General features: G+C 42.8%; 1 protein-coding gene across 2 annotated transcripts in view; it reads right to left on the bottom strand.

Moving 5' to 3' along the window:
- The window catches only part of LTBP1 (latent transforming growth factor beta binding protein 1), a 231,828-nt gene extending 221,822 nt beyond the window's left edge, over positions 1-10,006 (bottom strand). For both annotated transcript variants that reach the window (XM_081940927.1, XM_081940928.1), the window contains exons 1-2: positions 9,393-10,006; positions 6,353-6,423 (exon numbers count right to left, since the gene is read on the bottom strand). In XM_081940927.1, coding sequence (XP_081797053.1) covers positions 6,353-6,423; positions 9,393-9,862 — 541 coding nt within the window. In that variant the 5' untranslated portion in view covers positions 9,863-10,006. The remainder of the gene's footprint in view (positions 1-6,352; positions 6,424-9,392) is intronic.
- Between the last annotated feature and the right edge of the window lie 6,275 nt (positions 10,007-16,281).

Genomic DNA, 16,281 nt, shown 5'->3' with positions numbered 1-16,281 from the left:
ACAATTTTGATGTTTTTCCTAACTATACTGGGTACACCCTCTCCTTTCTTTCATACAATTGCAATATTTGTGTACCAGGTATTCCATAATCTAATCCAATTCTATTATAGGTCTAGCCAGAGGTCCAGACTAAAGTAAGGTTTTCTTCACTGACACTAGGTAGATTTCATGCTGGGTGGATAAACATTTCTTGAACACGAACTGCATCAAATTCAAAACACCTAGTTTTGAGTTCAGAATGCCCTGTCCCAGGCTGTTTTAATAGTTTTGGAAGTATTCCAAGCTCAGAACACCTGTTTTGAATGCAAAATTATCTGTTTGGAACGTGAAACACGTTCAGAATAATCAAAACAGCCTATTCCATGTTTGAAACAGGTTTTTTTTTCTCATTTACGATAAGGTGTTTCAAATTCAGAACAGTTTTATTTCACTAGTACTTACGAGGTAGCAAATGATGCACGAGTGCAATGACATGATAGCACCAACATACATAAATGCAACATCTGATGACATCATGACGTGCATATCATTTTAACTGCACTCTGAATGCAGTCTGACACATGTGCTTCAAAATGTTTTATATGTTATTGTTTCTTGCTGTCTCAAAATCTGAAATGTAAAGAAAAAACTCAACAAACCAAACTTTTCACTCGAGTCCTTTTGCTGAAATGTTTTCCTTGTATCAGTTCTACCATTATGGATTTATTGGGAGGGACTGAAAAGAAGGCTTTGAATTTGCATATCTCCGGAGATTTCCTTAGAAAGCTGAACTTGCTTTATCTTAATATAGTTTTGTTTTTCATCACTCCCTTGATGAAGACTAGGTGAATGAAGAGCTACCTGCTCCAGCAACTATTGTGGCAATATAATATGTGCTGAAGAAGAAACTTTGCTTTTCACATCCCAGGTCAGAAAACAAACTGCTGCCTCTTTTAGCTTTCATGCAGGACAGGTCAAACAGACCCTCATCCCACATCTGCTACACAGAAGTTCAGTAGAGAAACCTCTGACTGCAAAATGTTTTAACAGCCTTCAGTTGCTGTTCTTCTGCAAAATATCTTCTTTTTGTTCAGGAACAGTCAAACTCTTGCATTTAAGAGAAGAAGCCATTCCTATTTTGAACCCTAGTGACTTGGCAAGTAGGGAGGAATTAAAACAGGATGATTAAGGCTCCTCTAACACAAACGTGACATCAACATTTAAACCTCTCTCCTGTTAAGAGATGAGTTCACCACCAAAAAGACCCTGTTTCATTGGGAGAAAGTTATGCAAATCTGAACCAGAAGTAGGAAGTCACTTAAACGTCATTAAGGATGGAGAGATCTACATGCAAAGCAATCCAATATCCAAAGTTTAAAATATTAAGTATAAAAACTGTTAAATACTTGTTTCAATTACAGTGGTTTCCACCAAGGTCCTCTGTTCCGGCAGGAACAAAGGTTTAATCCTATTGGTTTCCATTACCCGATCTAACACTGGAGACGAGGATGGGATTGGAAGGCAACTAGGTGAACCAAAAAGAGCGTAGCAATCCAGCAAGTACATCCAGCATGGAGCTCAGCATGCCTTCGAGCAGCCATTTTTGAGCGGCAAACTCAAAACACCCTCAGAACACAAAATGGTCATGCACGCCCCACCGACTCCGTATGACCCAGTCACCGAGCACTGGGACTCATATATGCTACGGTTTGACTGCTTCCTCGAGGCCAATGACCTCATGGGCCTTTCTGAAGGCCGCAAGAACATGTTCCTCTGATACTGTAGCCGGGAAGTGTTCGAAACGCCAAAAGACCTCTCTGAACCAACGCCGCTACAATCGGTTGCTTGGTCCGTGCTCCAACAGACGCTAAGGACCCACTACGCCCCCAAGCTGTCCAAGCACGTTCGCCGGCATGAATTTAATATTCGGAACCAAAAGGAGGGCGAATCGACTAACGAGTACATTGTGGCTCTACGAAAAGCCGCAGCATACCGCAAGTTCAGAGACCTAGACGAACTTATACTTGACCGCATTATATGCGGTGTGTGGGACATTAATTTACAGAGGAGGTTACTCGATAAATCTAACCTCACTCTACAAATTGCCTTGTATGAAGCCAGGGTGTCCGAATCGGCCGTCAAATCCACTGAAACTCTGCAGCGCCAAAGTGCTCCACAAGACGCGCAAAAGAGTACACACATACATTGCAAGGCTGCAGAGGCCGAGAGTGAGGAAGGCGAGGAAGATGACAGCTGCCGCATGCGCAGTAGCCGCGCCCAGCCAGCGTGCAAATTCAAATCGTGTCTCCCGCCTTGTGCTAGCTGCGGAGGAGGCCATGCAAGATCGGCTTGCCATTTCTGCGACGCTACCTGCCAGCGCTGCGAGTGAAAGGGGCACATCGCCAAGGTGTGCTGGAGCGAACTCCCTGCTACTACCTGGCAGCCAAGAAGCACACCAAACCGCCAGCAGAGGTCCAACCAAGGGGCCTGGCAGAAGCCACCACGGCGCTCAGAAGGCGACACTAGTGTCACCTACCACACCTCAATCAGCCAAGTCCGCACCAGGCGGCCAAAAAAGCTGAAGGTCACAGTCCTCATCAAGGACTCTCCATGTGAAATGGAGATCGACACCGGGTTATCACTGACCATCATGCCATGGTCGACCCTCAAGCAGGCTATCCCTAGCCTGAAGAAACAACATCTATGCACCCCTCACATCCACCTTACCGATTACCAGGAGAACCGGGTCCCCATCGTGGGCCAAAGCACCTTCCGGGTGAAATTCAAGCATTTCAGCGGTCAACTCCCAGTGACGGTGGCCTCCTGGGGCTTGACTGGTTCGAAGCCCTGGGCCTAGAATGACCTGTATCAACGCCTTGAAAGACGAAGGCGCCGAAGCCATCTTTTAGGAGTTCGAGGACGTCTTCGGCACCGGCCTGGGTAAGTATGTGGGGACTCCAATCTCCTTTAATATAGCCCCCATAAGGCTAGAACCCAGGAGAGTACCTTTTGCTCTCCGCCCCAAAATTGATAGGGAAATTGACAAGCTCATAGGCCAGGAAATCCTAGAGCCAGTTGATCACACACGCTGGTAGACCCCTATAGTGACACCTCTCAAATCTGACAGGCCTGTCCGCATCTGCGCGGACTACAAATGCACAATCAATAAAGCATTACAACAAAGTGCTTACCCTGTACCCATTGAACAGCATCTACTACATTCTTTAGGCCGAGGAAAAATCTTCGCTAAATTGGACATGGCGCAGGCATTCCAACCATTGCCTGTAGATGGCACTACGGCAGAGGCCCAAACCATTGTGACGCACAGGGGTGCATTCAAATGTCACTGTCTGCAATTCGGTGTTAGTATTGCCCCAGGACTGTTCCGAAGCGTCATGGAATGGCTTGTGCAGGGGATTCCAGGAGTCGTCCCCTATTTCGATGACATCTCGGTATCGGCTGCAAATGAGGTGCAAATTTTCAAATGTTTGCGAACAGTTTTGACTAGAATTAGAGACAAAGGTCTCCGTCTCAAAAAAGAAAAATGCCAAATTAACATGCCAAGGGTTGACTTCTTAGGGTACCTAATCGACGGTTCACCCGACCACCCCAAAAATTCAAGCCATCCAGGACGCCCCTACACCTTGCAGTCAAGGTGCAAGCTGCAGGTGTTCCTCAGGCTCTTTAATTTCTACAGTGTCTTTCTAAAACAGAAAGCCACCGTTGCTGAGCCCTTACACCGTCTCCTGGCAAAGAACGCAAAGTGGTCCTGGGGCAGAGCTGAAGTTGCCGCATTTGCCGCAGTAAAAAGACTCCTGTCGGCGGACACTTTTCTAGTACAATACAGCCAAACCCTGCCATTGCTGCTGACCTGCGACGCTTCCCCGTTCGGCGTCAGCACCGTCCTCAGCCACCACATGCCCAACGAAACCGAGGCTCCCATAGCCTTTTACTCTAAGACCTTGTCTGCTGCTGAGTGGAACTACAGCCAGCTGGACTGTGAGGCTTTGGCTGAAGTGGCAGGAGTAAAGAGTTTCCATGAGTACCTATATGGCTGTGATTTCGAACTAATTACGGACCACAAGCCACTACTGGGTTTTCTGGCTGGGGACCGACCTACCCCAGTGTCATTATCACCGCGGATGACCAGATGGACCATCTTCCTAGCCGCCTACTCCTACCATCTCATCCACGACCAGGCGCCACTTTGGGGCATGCCAACATTTTGAGCCACTGCCTGCTGCCTGAACTTCTTGCTGACCCTACCGCCGAGATGCCATTCCTTCTCATTGACTGCCTTGAGATTAGTCCTGTCTCGTCCAGTGACGTTGCCCGTCACTCTGTAAAGTACTCCACCATCAAACAGATTTTGAACTGGGTGTGGAGGGGGTGGCCCAAGGGGCCAGTTGGGGCTGATTTCAAAATGTATTTTAGCAAACATGATGAGTTATCTGTTGTAAATGGCTGTTTACTGTGGGGGCTGTTTACCGGGTAGTTGTTCCACCCAAACTGCACATTTTAGTATTAGAGGCTTTACACTTAGGTCATCCTGGAATTGTCAGGATGAAGTCTTTGGCTAGGAGTTACATGTGGTGGCCTAACATGGACAGGGAGATCGAAGAATGGGTGGCTATCTGCACACCATGCCAGACCAGCTCCCCCAGAGGCACCCGCTAAGGAGTGGGAGCGACCTCAAGCACCGTGGTCTAAGGTGCACATTGATTTTGCTGGCCCAGTTGATGGCCAGACATTCCTCGTAGTTGTGGACGCCTACTCGAAATGGCTAGAGGTAGTCCTGATGACTTCCACTATGGCAGAAGCGGTCATCAAAGTACTACAGAGACTTTTCTCCACTCACGGCCTGCCTGATATCTTGATCTCTGACAACGGGTCCCAATTCACGGCCATACAATTTGAGACCTTCCTAGCAGCTTAGGGAATCAGGCATGCCCTGGTCACGCCATTCCGTCCGGCCTCCAATGGTCAGGCGGAGAGAATGGTGAGATCTGCAAAAGAGGCCCTCACTAGAATGGGCCTGGGAGATTGGCAAACATGGGTTGACCACTATTTGCTAATTCAGCACATCACATCCAGTACCACTACAGGGAGAAGCCCCTCTGAGCTTCTCATGGGTCGCCGGGTAAGGTCCCACTTAGACCGGCTACACCCAAACTATTCTGCCACATCGCCCCCTGACTCTACAAGCAAGATTCGGAATTTTAGTGTAGGGGACTCGGTATAAACCCACAACTACACCAGGGGAACTGTGGATTCTTGCCACAGTGATAGGCATCACCGGGCCTTGCTCGTATCTTGTAGAGCTCAAGGATGGTCGGAATTGGAGAAAGCACATTGACCAACTCTGTGGCCACCTCTCAAACTCCATTCTTAGACAACTAGAGGTAACTCCTGCACGAGTTAGCCAAAGCCCTACCCAAACGGAGCAAACACTCATTCCTTCCACAGACAGCTCAAGCTTGAGGGTACCAGGAAACTTATCTGGTTATGTTGCAGACCCGCAGCGAGCTCTGAGCGAACCGGCTCTAGAAGCTCCAGCCGCGGCCTGTGAAAGGTTCCAGGAGCTTCCACCAAGCGGAGCTGTGGAGCAAACAGGTCCGTCCGACCTGTCCAAAGAACACCCTCCGACTGAACTGTGCAGGTCTGGTAGAGCTACCCAAAAGCCCGCCTACCTGCGTGACTACGTAACGAGTAGGATTATTCCATCCAAGAGGGGAGGGGTGTTAGATGTTTCAACTACAGTGGTTTCCACCAAGGTCCTCTGTTCCGGCGGGAACAGAGGTTTAATCCTATTGGTCGAAGGGTCTGACAGCTCCCTATAAAAGGGCTGCTGTCAGACTCAACCTTCGCTGGATTGTTCTTACTTGTTGTATTTAATAAAGAGCTGCTGTTGCCTTTAGCCTTGTGTGCCTTTCCATTACCTGATCTAACAAAAACCATTGGGGCTGTCATGCTGTGACCTGTCAAATCCCAAAGGAAAGTGTGTGTGTGTGTGGGTATGTTTTTACATTTCCTAGAACGAATTCATTTTGCGACCAAGTACAGAAGCCTCCCAGATTTGTATAATTTTTAATTGCAGCAAAAGAGGAGGCAAAATGAATAAATAAGTAAACAAAAATAACTAACTAACTAAATAAATAAATAATATTTAAGTAGGACTGAATATAAAATTAGGCTGCTAGCATGGTAAATTTCTCATGGCAATGTCTGAGGGAGATTTTAGGCCATCATTTCAGGCCTTGCATAGTCCTGCGTACTGCAGGACTATGCAAGGTCCAGTAACTATTTTTCTACTTTGGAAAGGAGAGGACTTTGTTTCATGTTTAAAAGCTTATCCTTCCACATGGTTACTTACGTTTGGTGCACCTCTGGGACCCAGGAACTTTGCTCCAGCCGTGACAGCATTGCCCACCACAGACATTCACCCTGCAAAAAAAAAAAAAAAACAGTAGAGAAAAGGATCAACTGCCAGGTGCAGACGTCGCCAATAAATTCTGCTGCATTTCAATAGCTCACTATTTTTCTCTCCTTGGGGACCTTTTCAAAGCAGGGAGAGGGAGGGGGAATGAGCTAAAAAAGCTGGCTAGAACTATAACAAGAGACTAAAAGGGGGAAAAAATAGGGGGGGAGCGATTGGGCTGACACTTCAGTGGAATGCTAGGGGTAGGCAGGAAGGGTGGCGGATTTCGGGCCTGAAGGAAAATAATTATAAGCGTTCCAAATAAGAATAGATTCTTCAGTACTTAGAAGGCAATAGGTCTTTCCTGACTGTCTGTGAGAGGGCTTTCTTTTTTCCTCTGTGGTTACCTCACTTTCATTGTATGCGACCTAGAGGCACATCTCTCTTGGCTGCATAAGCATGAAAAGGAGTAGAGGCATCCAAATGCCTCAGCTGTTTACATATTCTCACCACCTTCTCTAAGATTAAGGACCCAAAGCTGAACGTCTCTGACCACAGTGGGATGCAGGTCTCTGGCTCAATCTACCTCCCACAAGCCAAAGGAAAAAGGAAGCCAAAATAAATAAATAAATGAAAACTGGGACCAAATTGGCTAGTCCACCTCATGCCAGGTGGACCAATAGCATTTTTAGGGGCATAATTAAAGGCCAGCTGAGGACAAATATTTAATATTATGATTTTATAATCCTTATGGATAATTTTTAGCTTTTCTGCATTGAGGTAGCAGATAAACCATATCGGCGATAGGTTCTATCAATGAAAGTTTGAGTACTTATCCAAGTTTAATAATTACTTCTGCCACCTTTTGTTGCAGGTATACAAGCTAGGCTTCCACAAGCTTAAATGGAATACTCTTGCGAATGCCCATATATTGTAAAATAGTGGGTGACTTAAAGCATGTCTGAGTTTTTCCCTCAAGAATTTAATCAGTGATCATTATAAATGGTATTAAGAGTAAGGTTCCCAAAACATTGAATATGATATCTAAATCATTACATTTTTCAAGAAATAAGATATACAAATTCAAGCAAAATATTACTTTTTAACACAAAAACCTTCAAACATATTGAAAGAGGTGTGCTAATTTATAAGAGGCATTCCCTTTGTTTGTCCAACATAGAATATGCATCTACTGAAATAAGCTCAGTGTGATTTTGTCATCTAAAAGTAAAGTTGACTTTTTCCCTTTAAAGCTATGGTTGGTTACTGCAAAGAATAAAGATATTTAATCATACGAATTACTTAAAATATAATCAAGCAAAACTTTAACTGGACCATTACTGTATTTGAACCCATGATTTAATGAGTTAGGCAAGTACTTCTTAAAGTGTGGTCCTAGGACCCCTAAGGGTCCCCCAAGATCCTTTCAGAGATTAACTAAATCAAAATTATTTGCCAACCTACGTTGAAAAAGAACACAATATTAAAAACCCATCAAACTATAGTAAAAAAAAAACTGTAGCGGCAGCAAATGTATCAATTTTAATTTTTAATATAGTGAATATCTATTAATATAATTCATACAAAAGCTCTTTGGGGGTCCTCCATAATTTTTGAGGTGGAAAGAGATTCAAGAGAAAAGAGTTGTATTAGAATATTGTTTCAAAGAAGAACCTGCTTTCTATTATAACATTCTTAAATTAACCATATGAGATGGGTTTACACCTCATATGAAAATAGCTTAACACATTTTCATCTAAAGTACTATATAGGTAGTCCTCGATTGATGATTGAGCCTGGAATTACAGTCTTAAATTGTTGCAGTCATAAGTTGAGGTGTCACATGATTGCATTTGAAGTTCTGACCATTTTATATAATGGTTGTTAAGTAAACAGGAGGTCGTTAAATGATTAACATTTATCGATTTTCACAAATAGGCTTTTTTACCAGAAGTAAATGCCGAAACCCATAAAAAATGTTGCAAACCATGGTCACCTGATACAGGATGCTGCAAATGGCTGTAAAGGTGAATCAATTACCAAGCACCCAAATGTGTTCACATCGCCACAGAAGTTTATGCAACCATCCTAACTCCAAAAACAGGGTATAAGTAGATCTGGGGAGGTCTGTTGTAATTTCAAATGGTTGTTAAGTGACCAATCATAAGTAGAGGGCTATCTGTATTTGTACAAACTAGGGAACCACCAAGCCCTTTTTTTAATTTGACAGCCGTACGCGCATCAAGCATAGTGTTGACAAACAATTCACTCTTTTATCCAAGTAAGGAGCAGGTATTTATATGAACATTCAGCCAGAAATATCTCCAGTTTAACATGCTCCTCTACAAAAACCATGAACTCAAAAGACTTATATACACCATGTGTTTAAATTATTCTTTCAGTTTCTATAGCTAGGGTTCATTTATGTGAATGACAACTAAGCCAAAACTTTAGAAGGGAGATTCTGCCCCTGCTCCTTTTCACACTGTCCTTTAAACTACAGTCAAAGCAGCTTTTCCTAGCTTGCTATCTTCCAGATATTTCTGGACCATAATTCCTAGAATTCACCCAAGCGCTGGCTGGCCTTGCTCTTTCCCTTCATCTGGAGAACACCCGGCTTTGGAAGTGACTCTAAATAACAGGACCAACACATGATGCTGTCCAGAGATATTACGCTACCACTTTCAAAATTCCTAATCACCTCCATCTCTTTCGGGTCATTCTGTTTGGGAATTACAGGAACTGCACTCTGGAGGGCAACAGATAAAGGAAAATTGGGAAGAAAGTAAGAGCAAAAAAAAAATGGGGATAGAAGGGCATTGTGGGAAACCCTAAGCAACGTGAGCATCATGCATCGGATTACGGGTCTGCCGGTCCACGGGCATGCGCGATCTTAAGTGTCCCGGGTGGAAGTGGGTGAGGGGGGAGGGTTAGACACTCCCAAATGGCGAGAGCACCTTGGCCAGGCGAGAGAGCGTCGCCGTTGTCTCCTTACCCTTGCAGCTGCCGCAGATGGGCTTTAGGGTGGATCTTAGCGCCGGCGGTGCCGTTGCTCTGGCGCTGCTGGCTCTTGGAGCGCAAGACGATTTTTCCACCTCTGGCGAAGGAGGAGGAAGAAGATGAGGAGGTTGCCGTGTGGATGCCGGCAGGTTTGTGTTGAAGACGCACGGTGGGACCCAAGCGGAGCTGCACGCCAGGATTGCCTGGTTTGCTTATCCGGCGAGTTCGCTCCAAGCTGCTGCTGCGCCTGCTGCGCCGCCAAGAGTTGCCGTAAGGAGAATCCGCCAGCTCCAGGTTGAACAGGCGCTGCTGCTGCTGCTGCCTTCCACTCTGCCAGCGGCTCTGAGACGCTCCCGGCTGCAGCACGTAGGTGACCGTCCTCACCTTCGCCTTTTCGGAAGCGTCAAGCCCTGGGCACCAAAAGGCGCAGGCACAGAGCAGGAAAGCCCACCTGATCCAAGCCATCTCCTCCAATTCCAGGGGACTTCTCCGCCGCCGGGCAAATTCCCACCAACTTTCGGCGCAGACAAAAGAAACGCACGGAGTCCCTTAGCGCTTTGCAACCCCCCTCTCTTGCTCTTGGAAAGTGCGGCTCCTTTCACCCACCCCACCCCCACAAATCAAAGTGCTTTGGATTCGGCGTCTCATCCACCGCCTTCTCGCGTTGCCTTTGCACCGTGCGAGGCAAGTTCAGTCAAAAAGTTTCTTGCACCGAGTAAGAAGAATACATCGTTAGGCGAGGGAGCTCGCGGAAGATAGCTGGAAGCCTGCAGAAGGGGCTGGTTTTGTAGTTCAGTGGTTTTCCCCTCTCGGGAGAGAGAAAACAGGCAGGCTGAGCAAGCTGGTAGTACGCCTAGGTAAGAACTAACCTTTTTCAGGCAGTTCAGACTGGCGGGGAGTGGGGGGGGGACCAGTCTTTTAAAAGTTTCTCTGGCTGTGTGGCTCCCCTTGAGTGTCGGATCTGCACAACCAATCCCAGATAGCCGTGACGTCAGGCAGCCGTTCCTAATTGGGAAAACTATAAAAGGGGCTGGAGCTCCAAAGTCACAACCCAGTTTCAAAAACAGAATTAATGCACATCTGCCAGCCTTCCCTACCTCCGCGATGGCAAGACCGAAAACCTCAGCTGATAAGTCTTACCTAGCCATATTTTTATGCACCCGCTGGCATGTGTTGCATCCTGTACCGGTAAATAGAAAGTTGCAAAGAATCTTTCCTTATCAGTGATAGGGAATGTTCTTTAGTTTTTCCCCTTGTTCCTCTAGTGCTATCCTTGTCTGGTTCCCAGCATCCTTTTTCTGGTCAGTTTTGAGTCACCAGCAAGATAGTTGGGGTGGGGAAAAGAATATTCTGGATGGCAGTTCTTTCGGTTACCATTTCAAGAGCTGGGTTTGCAAAGAGTGACTTCTGAAGGAAGGTTCCTCTGCCATTCATAAAAATTGCTGCCACCTTAAAATTATTAGTCCTTAAGGTAAGAAAAGATTCATTGGTGTTGCCGTCAAGAAGGGATCTGAAAACCCCTGGTGATAAAGCATATAAAATCAGCTGCACGCCAAGGGCTGCTTTTGATGTGGAACTCCAAAAGTGGATAGCTTGGCCTTCTTTAACAGGCACTATCCAGATGTGTGACATTACTCCCTGCCTGCCATTGACCCATTGGGGACAATGAGAGTGGGCTCCAAGTTGGGGAATGCTGGCTATATTTATCTTGCCTATTCTGATTTAGTTAAATAAAATAGGAAGAGGAATGAGTATTTGATATGTTTGCTGCCTTCAGTTATTTATTAAATAATAATAATATTTTTTAATTCTTTTATTCAGACATTGGGGAAGCCATTGAGGAAGTGTGGAAAGATCCCTGGCAATCTTCATTGAAGTTCAAAGTGGGGAAGTTAACACATGTTTATGGTGTGAATAGATTGCTATGACCAAATGCAGACTACAGCTTTACAAACATGGTTTGTTTAACTATGGCTTACTATACAAACTTCATAAACTTCAGAGGGATAGATTCCCAATGAGTAACCATATGGACCAAACAAACCACATCCTGAGAGTCCTGGCAGAGTTGGGTCCATAAACACTAACTAGTAGTCAGAAGACGTGATGGAAATTGTAATTTCACAACATATGTGTAGACTTAACCATAGTTTCAACTGGGAAACTGGGACCATCCTAGACCAAGCCAAGTCGAAAAACAACATAGAATTCCTGGAAGCTTGGCAAGTTTACAAATTGGCCATCAATTGACACATAGACATATGCAACATCTACATACTGTGCAAAGAGACAGTCAGCAAATCAAAAAGAGAGAAAAATGACAAAAAACCTCCCCAGCAGCAATCAACATTCAGATGAACATAGATTTAATACCAAGATTAGCATCAGACCAATAGTCAAGAAGTCAACAATACTCCAATCAAGGAACTGCCAAACAAATTAACAGTAAACAGTCCAACCAAAGCGACTCCAAGACCACTTCCACCAATACTGACAGGGAAAGCCACTAGAATATAAAGTGAGACCAAACCTCACTCCTTACTACCACTGATGATGTTACTAATTTGGGTAATGAAACATCTACAAGAAATCAATGAAGATCAGAGAGCACCAAGAACCTTCATTTCAACCCTGAGCTACAAATATTCCACATTATCAAACCACATCCTGTCATCGGTTTCCTTCACATTGAAAAGTAAGCCACAGAAGCCAAATGGAAGCCAATGTGTTATGGTTCATAGTACTCCATGGTTTAGACTCGGAACTTGAAACTTCATGGAGACCAGCTTCCTGCTAAAGCAGGACTCCTATTCCCACAGCGTCCCAGATAGATACAGATCATGATGCTTAAACATCTGTCATAAACGAACATTAATCTTCTGAGGCAGCCTATTCCATAGTCAAATAGCTCATATAGCTGGACATTCAGTAAAAATTCTGTTTCTTGAACTTTAAACCTGTTGGATCAAGTATTTTCCCTGTGATTAAATAGCATCCATATATTTGTATTATTTATTATATTGCTTTATTAAAAGAACTTTGTTTTAGTTTTTATATTTCGTTGGCTTTTAGAATTGTAACTATTCTAGATTCCTTTGGGAAGAAAAGTGTGTTATAAAAACACATCTTTGACAATTATGTACCATTATATTTAAGACCAAAAGTAATGGTAATCACACAGGGTAAGTCAGTGCAATGAGGCTGGAAGATTTGTGGCTGTCCAGATGTTAAACTAAAAACCTTGTTATCCTTAACTATTGGCCATGCTAGCTGTTGGCAATTGGATTCCGACATCTGGAAGACTATAGTTATTTCAATCCTCCTAGAATTGCTTATGGGAAAATAAGTCCTGCCTGCATTTAATGACTGTATTTCCAGATAGTTATATGGACATTATAAGGTTTAATCCTAAAGAAATTTAAATTTATTACTGAATTCAGTAAAATATTTCTGAATCCCATGCCTGGAATGATACTGAATACCAGAAGTTAATGCTATACAATTTTACGTATATTTGTTCTGATGAAAAGTTTTAAATCGTATTATATAAATTTAGTATGACATGCATATTCATGCATTAAATATAAAAACATTGATGCCTCAAAACTATTATATATATATATATATATATATATATATATATTACAACCTTTCTAAAGTATAAAGATTCTTTCTATGCTGTTGCTTCTTAACAAAAGTTGTCTTGTAATATATTTAGAATGTCTAAATTATTGTCAATAATGCATATTGCACATCTAGACACGGGTCAGTTTTATTTAAACAGTCTTTCAAATAGATAAATCATGTAGCTGGATAAAAGAGAATGGTTAAAAGAGAATGCTGGCAAATTCTATCAGATTTGTCATTTGTGAAGTCTATGCACAGAATAGAATCAGAACATGCTCATTTATTTTGAACACTGAAAAGACTAATGTAAAACCTAAATCTAGTTCTAGGACTTCAGCTCCCATAACTGATAATCAGGAGATGCAGAGAGAAGCTCAGTATCACGTGAGTATATTGCTCCTATGGACTGACAATAAATTGACAGCACTACTAGTTTTTAATACATCAATCAAGTCATCTCTGAATAGAGTATTGTATAAAACAACTTTTGCCCCTTCTTTACCAACCTTTTATTTTGGTATTACAACACTCTTGTAAACTTGATTTCCCAATTCTTTTGTCCAAAGCAAAGTCTAATTGGATTTAATACTGACTGCATTCCAGAAGATAATCAACTTTTTCCACTTCTGGAAAAAGTATGTGCATTTTATGAACCCTCTCGGTTCAATATTTGGGGTGTTCATGTGACTAGACAAACCCGATGAGGCATCACTAGATCCCTAGAGAGATCCCTTTGTAGGAGGAGAGCTGTGTTACTCTATGCTGGTAAGAAAAAATAAAAGTCTGGTAGTATCTTTTCTAACTAACACATTTTATTAAAAGGCATTAGCATTCATGAGCTGCCAGTCACTTCATCAGATGCGTAGAGTGAAGATTTAAATTGGGGTGATGCAGGGTGAAGATAGGCTATTTATGCAAAAACAGCTTAGAGATGAGACAGATTACAAGTGCTTTCAAAAAAGGATCTTGGAATAGTAATTGATTGCAAGCCGAATATGAGCCAGCAGTGTAATGTGGCTGTAAAGAAAGCAAATGAAGTTTTACATTGCATCAGCCAAAGTATGAATTCCAATTGCTGGAAAGCCATTGTTCTAGTTTATTGGTCAGATTTCGCCTTGAGTACTCCAGTTCTAGGCGTCAAAGATTCAGACAAATGCAAAACAGGATCAAACAAGGCCAACAAAGATGGATCGTGGACTTACGATCATCCATATGAAGATAGGCTAAAAGGTATGTTTGGCCTTCAGAAGAAATGACTGATAGGATAGCACTTTTCCAAATACCTAAAAGAAAGTCACACAGAAGAAGGTCAAGACCTGTTATTCCTTCCAGGGTGCAAGATAAACTTTATAATGGATTTAAGTTACAACAATACAGATTCTGAATGAGTGTGTGAGTTTAAAAAACAACAACAACCATCCTATCACTCTTAAGAATAGTTCACCAGTGGATCAATTACCCAGAGCTGGTCAGTTTCCCTTCTGTTTCGGCAAACAGGTATCTGTTTGGACTGCTGTATTTTAAATTCTTGCATTGAGCAAGATGTTGAATTCAGTGGTTTAAATTGCCTCTTCCAGCTCTTATGATTGTATAACTTTAAATACCAGTATTAGCAATAACATGCACTCATAAATAACTTTCTGAGCAAGGCGCACATGTGAACATCTCTCTGATACTGATACACTATTAATGTAGTATTGCGTTTTCATTCTCTTCTCTGTTGTCACATATGTTGAATTGCTGGAAATTCGGCAGGCTTATAATTTTAAATTATCAATAGAGTTAAGAGTTCAGCTGGAGAGAAGACAGTCTACTCAGTTCAACTATAAAGGCATATGATTATTGTTTGCTGACATTGTTACATGAGCTAATTATTGGGAACTTTTTTTTGTTTATAGTAAGTCTGTGTAATTAGATGCAACTATATGTCTGTCCAAACGTCTGCAGCTTATATTCTAGCAAAATTCCAAGAACAAAAAGTTCTAAATATCCCGTCTTCAGTTGTAGCAAAACACTCCAAAAGAACACATATGCATGTTTGGGATGGTTTCACTGTTCTGAACTTTGTCAGAATGAGATCATGTCTATTTTTTAGCTGCATCTATTCCATAAGTAGTAACAACTGCACCTTCCTCCTCCAGCGGAATTAGTTATTTTTAAGTAAATGCAACAAGCTATGTCGCATCAAATAGAAATGTCAGTTAACAAGACAAACCTCCTTATTTTATTTATTATAAAATGTTTTATTTGCTTCCTGCATTTCACACAACAAATGCTACCAAAAGAACTTTTAAAAACTCTAGAAAAGCTCCAAGAAGCAAGATTTAATTATCAAATGTATTAGGATTCGTAATGCTAATGTCAGGCTAATGAGATAGGATAGTTCATCTGAATAACACCAGTATCTCCTATTTTCTTCATCTAGATCTCTCATTATGCTGACTTTCTTCGAACACAGGTCTACTGGAGAAGAGAGACGGTCATGTTAATCCTGGCCTTTATATGTTTTTTTTGCTTGCTCTCTTGGGGCCCTTCCTACCCAAAATACGTGTTGATAGAAATGGGCCTGGTAGAGGGTGGGGCAGCCCAGTGGGAATTGGGGAATGTACTTGACATTTGCCCATGTTACAACTGGCCATTGGAAAAAAGCTGTTACTGTTGCCAAAGAGACATCTCTCTTTTCTAAAACTTCATAGGAGAAATTATTTTTATGAAAACTACATGAAGGGGATAAGGGTTCCCCCCCCCCTCCTGTTTGCATGCACAATTCAGCAAACAACAAAGCCTCTTGTGCCTAACTTAACTTAACTTAACTTTATTGGATTTCTAGACCGCCCCTCTCTCAAAAGAGACTCGGGGCGGTGTACAGTCACATTAAAACAGTTAGACAGTAAATATACATGTTATAAGTATACAATAAATAAATTAAACATAGGACTGGAGGAGGTAGTAGAAATTCCCTGTACAATTTAGTTAAGTTAGATTAAAATTTTTAGAAAATTTAAAAAAGTTAAAAAACATTAATCTTAAAAGCAATCCCAAATAAAATATCCGCCAGGAGGTAAGAGTAGAACTATAAGTGGGCCAGGCCGGCTAGTCGGAACAGGTGAGTCTTAAGTTTTTGTCGGAAGGAGCGGAAGTCGGTAATAGTTCTAATATCGGGGGGGAGGTATTCCAGAGGGTTGGGCCCATCACAGAGAAGGCTTTACTCCTAGGCGCCGCCCGTTGGCATTGCTTGGTGGACGGCACCCGGAGGA

This window comes from Natrix helvetica (genome assembly GCF_964273705.1).
Source record: "Natrix helvetica genome assembly, chromosome: 2".
Taxonomy (NCBI): Eukaryota; Metazoa; Chordata; class Lepidosauria; order Squamata; family Natricidae; genus Natrix; species Natrix helvetica.
This window is presented reverse-complemented; position numbering and strand designations above follow the sequence as displayed.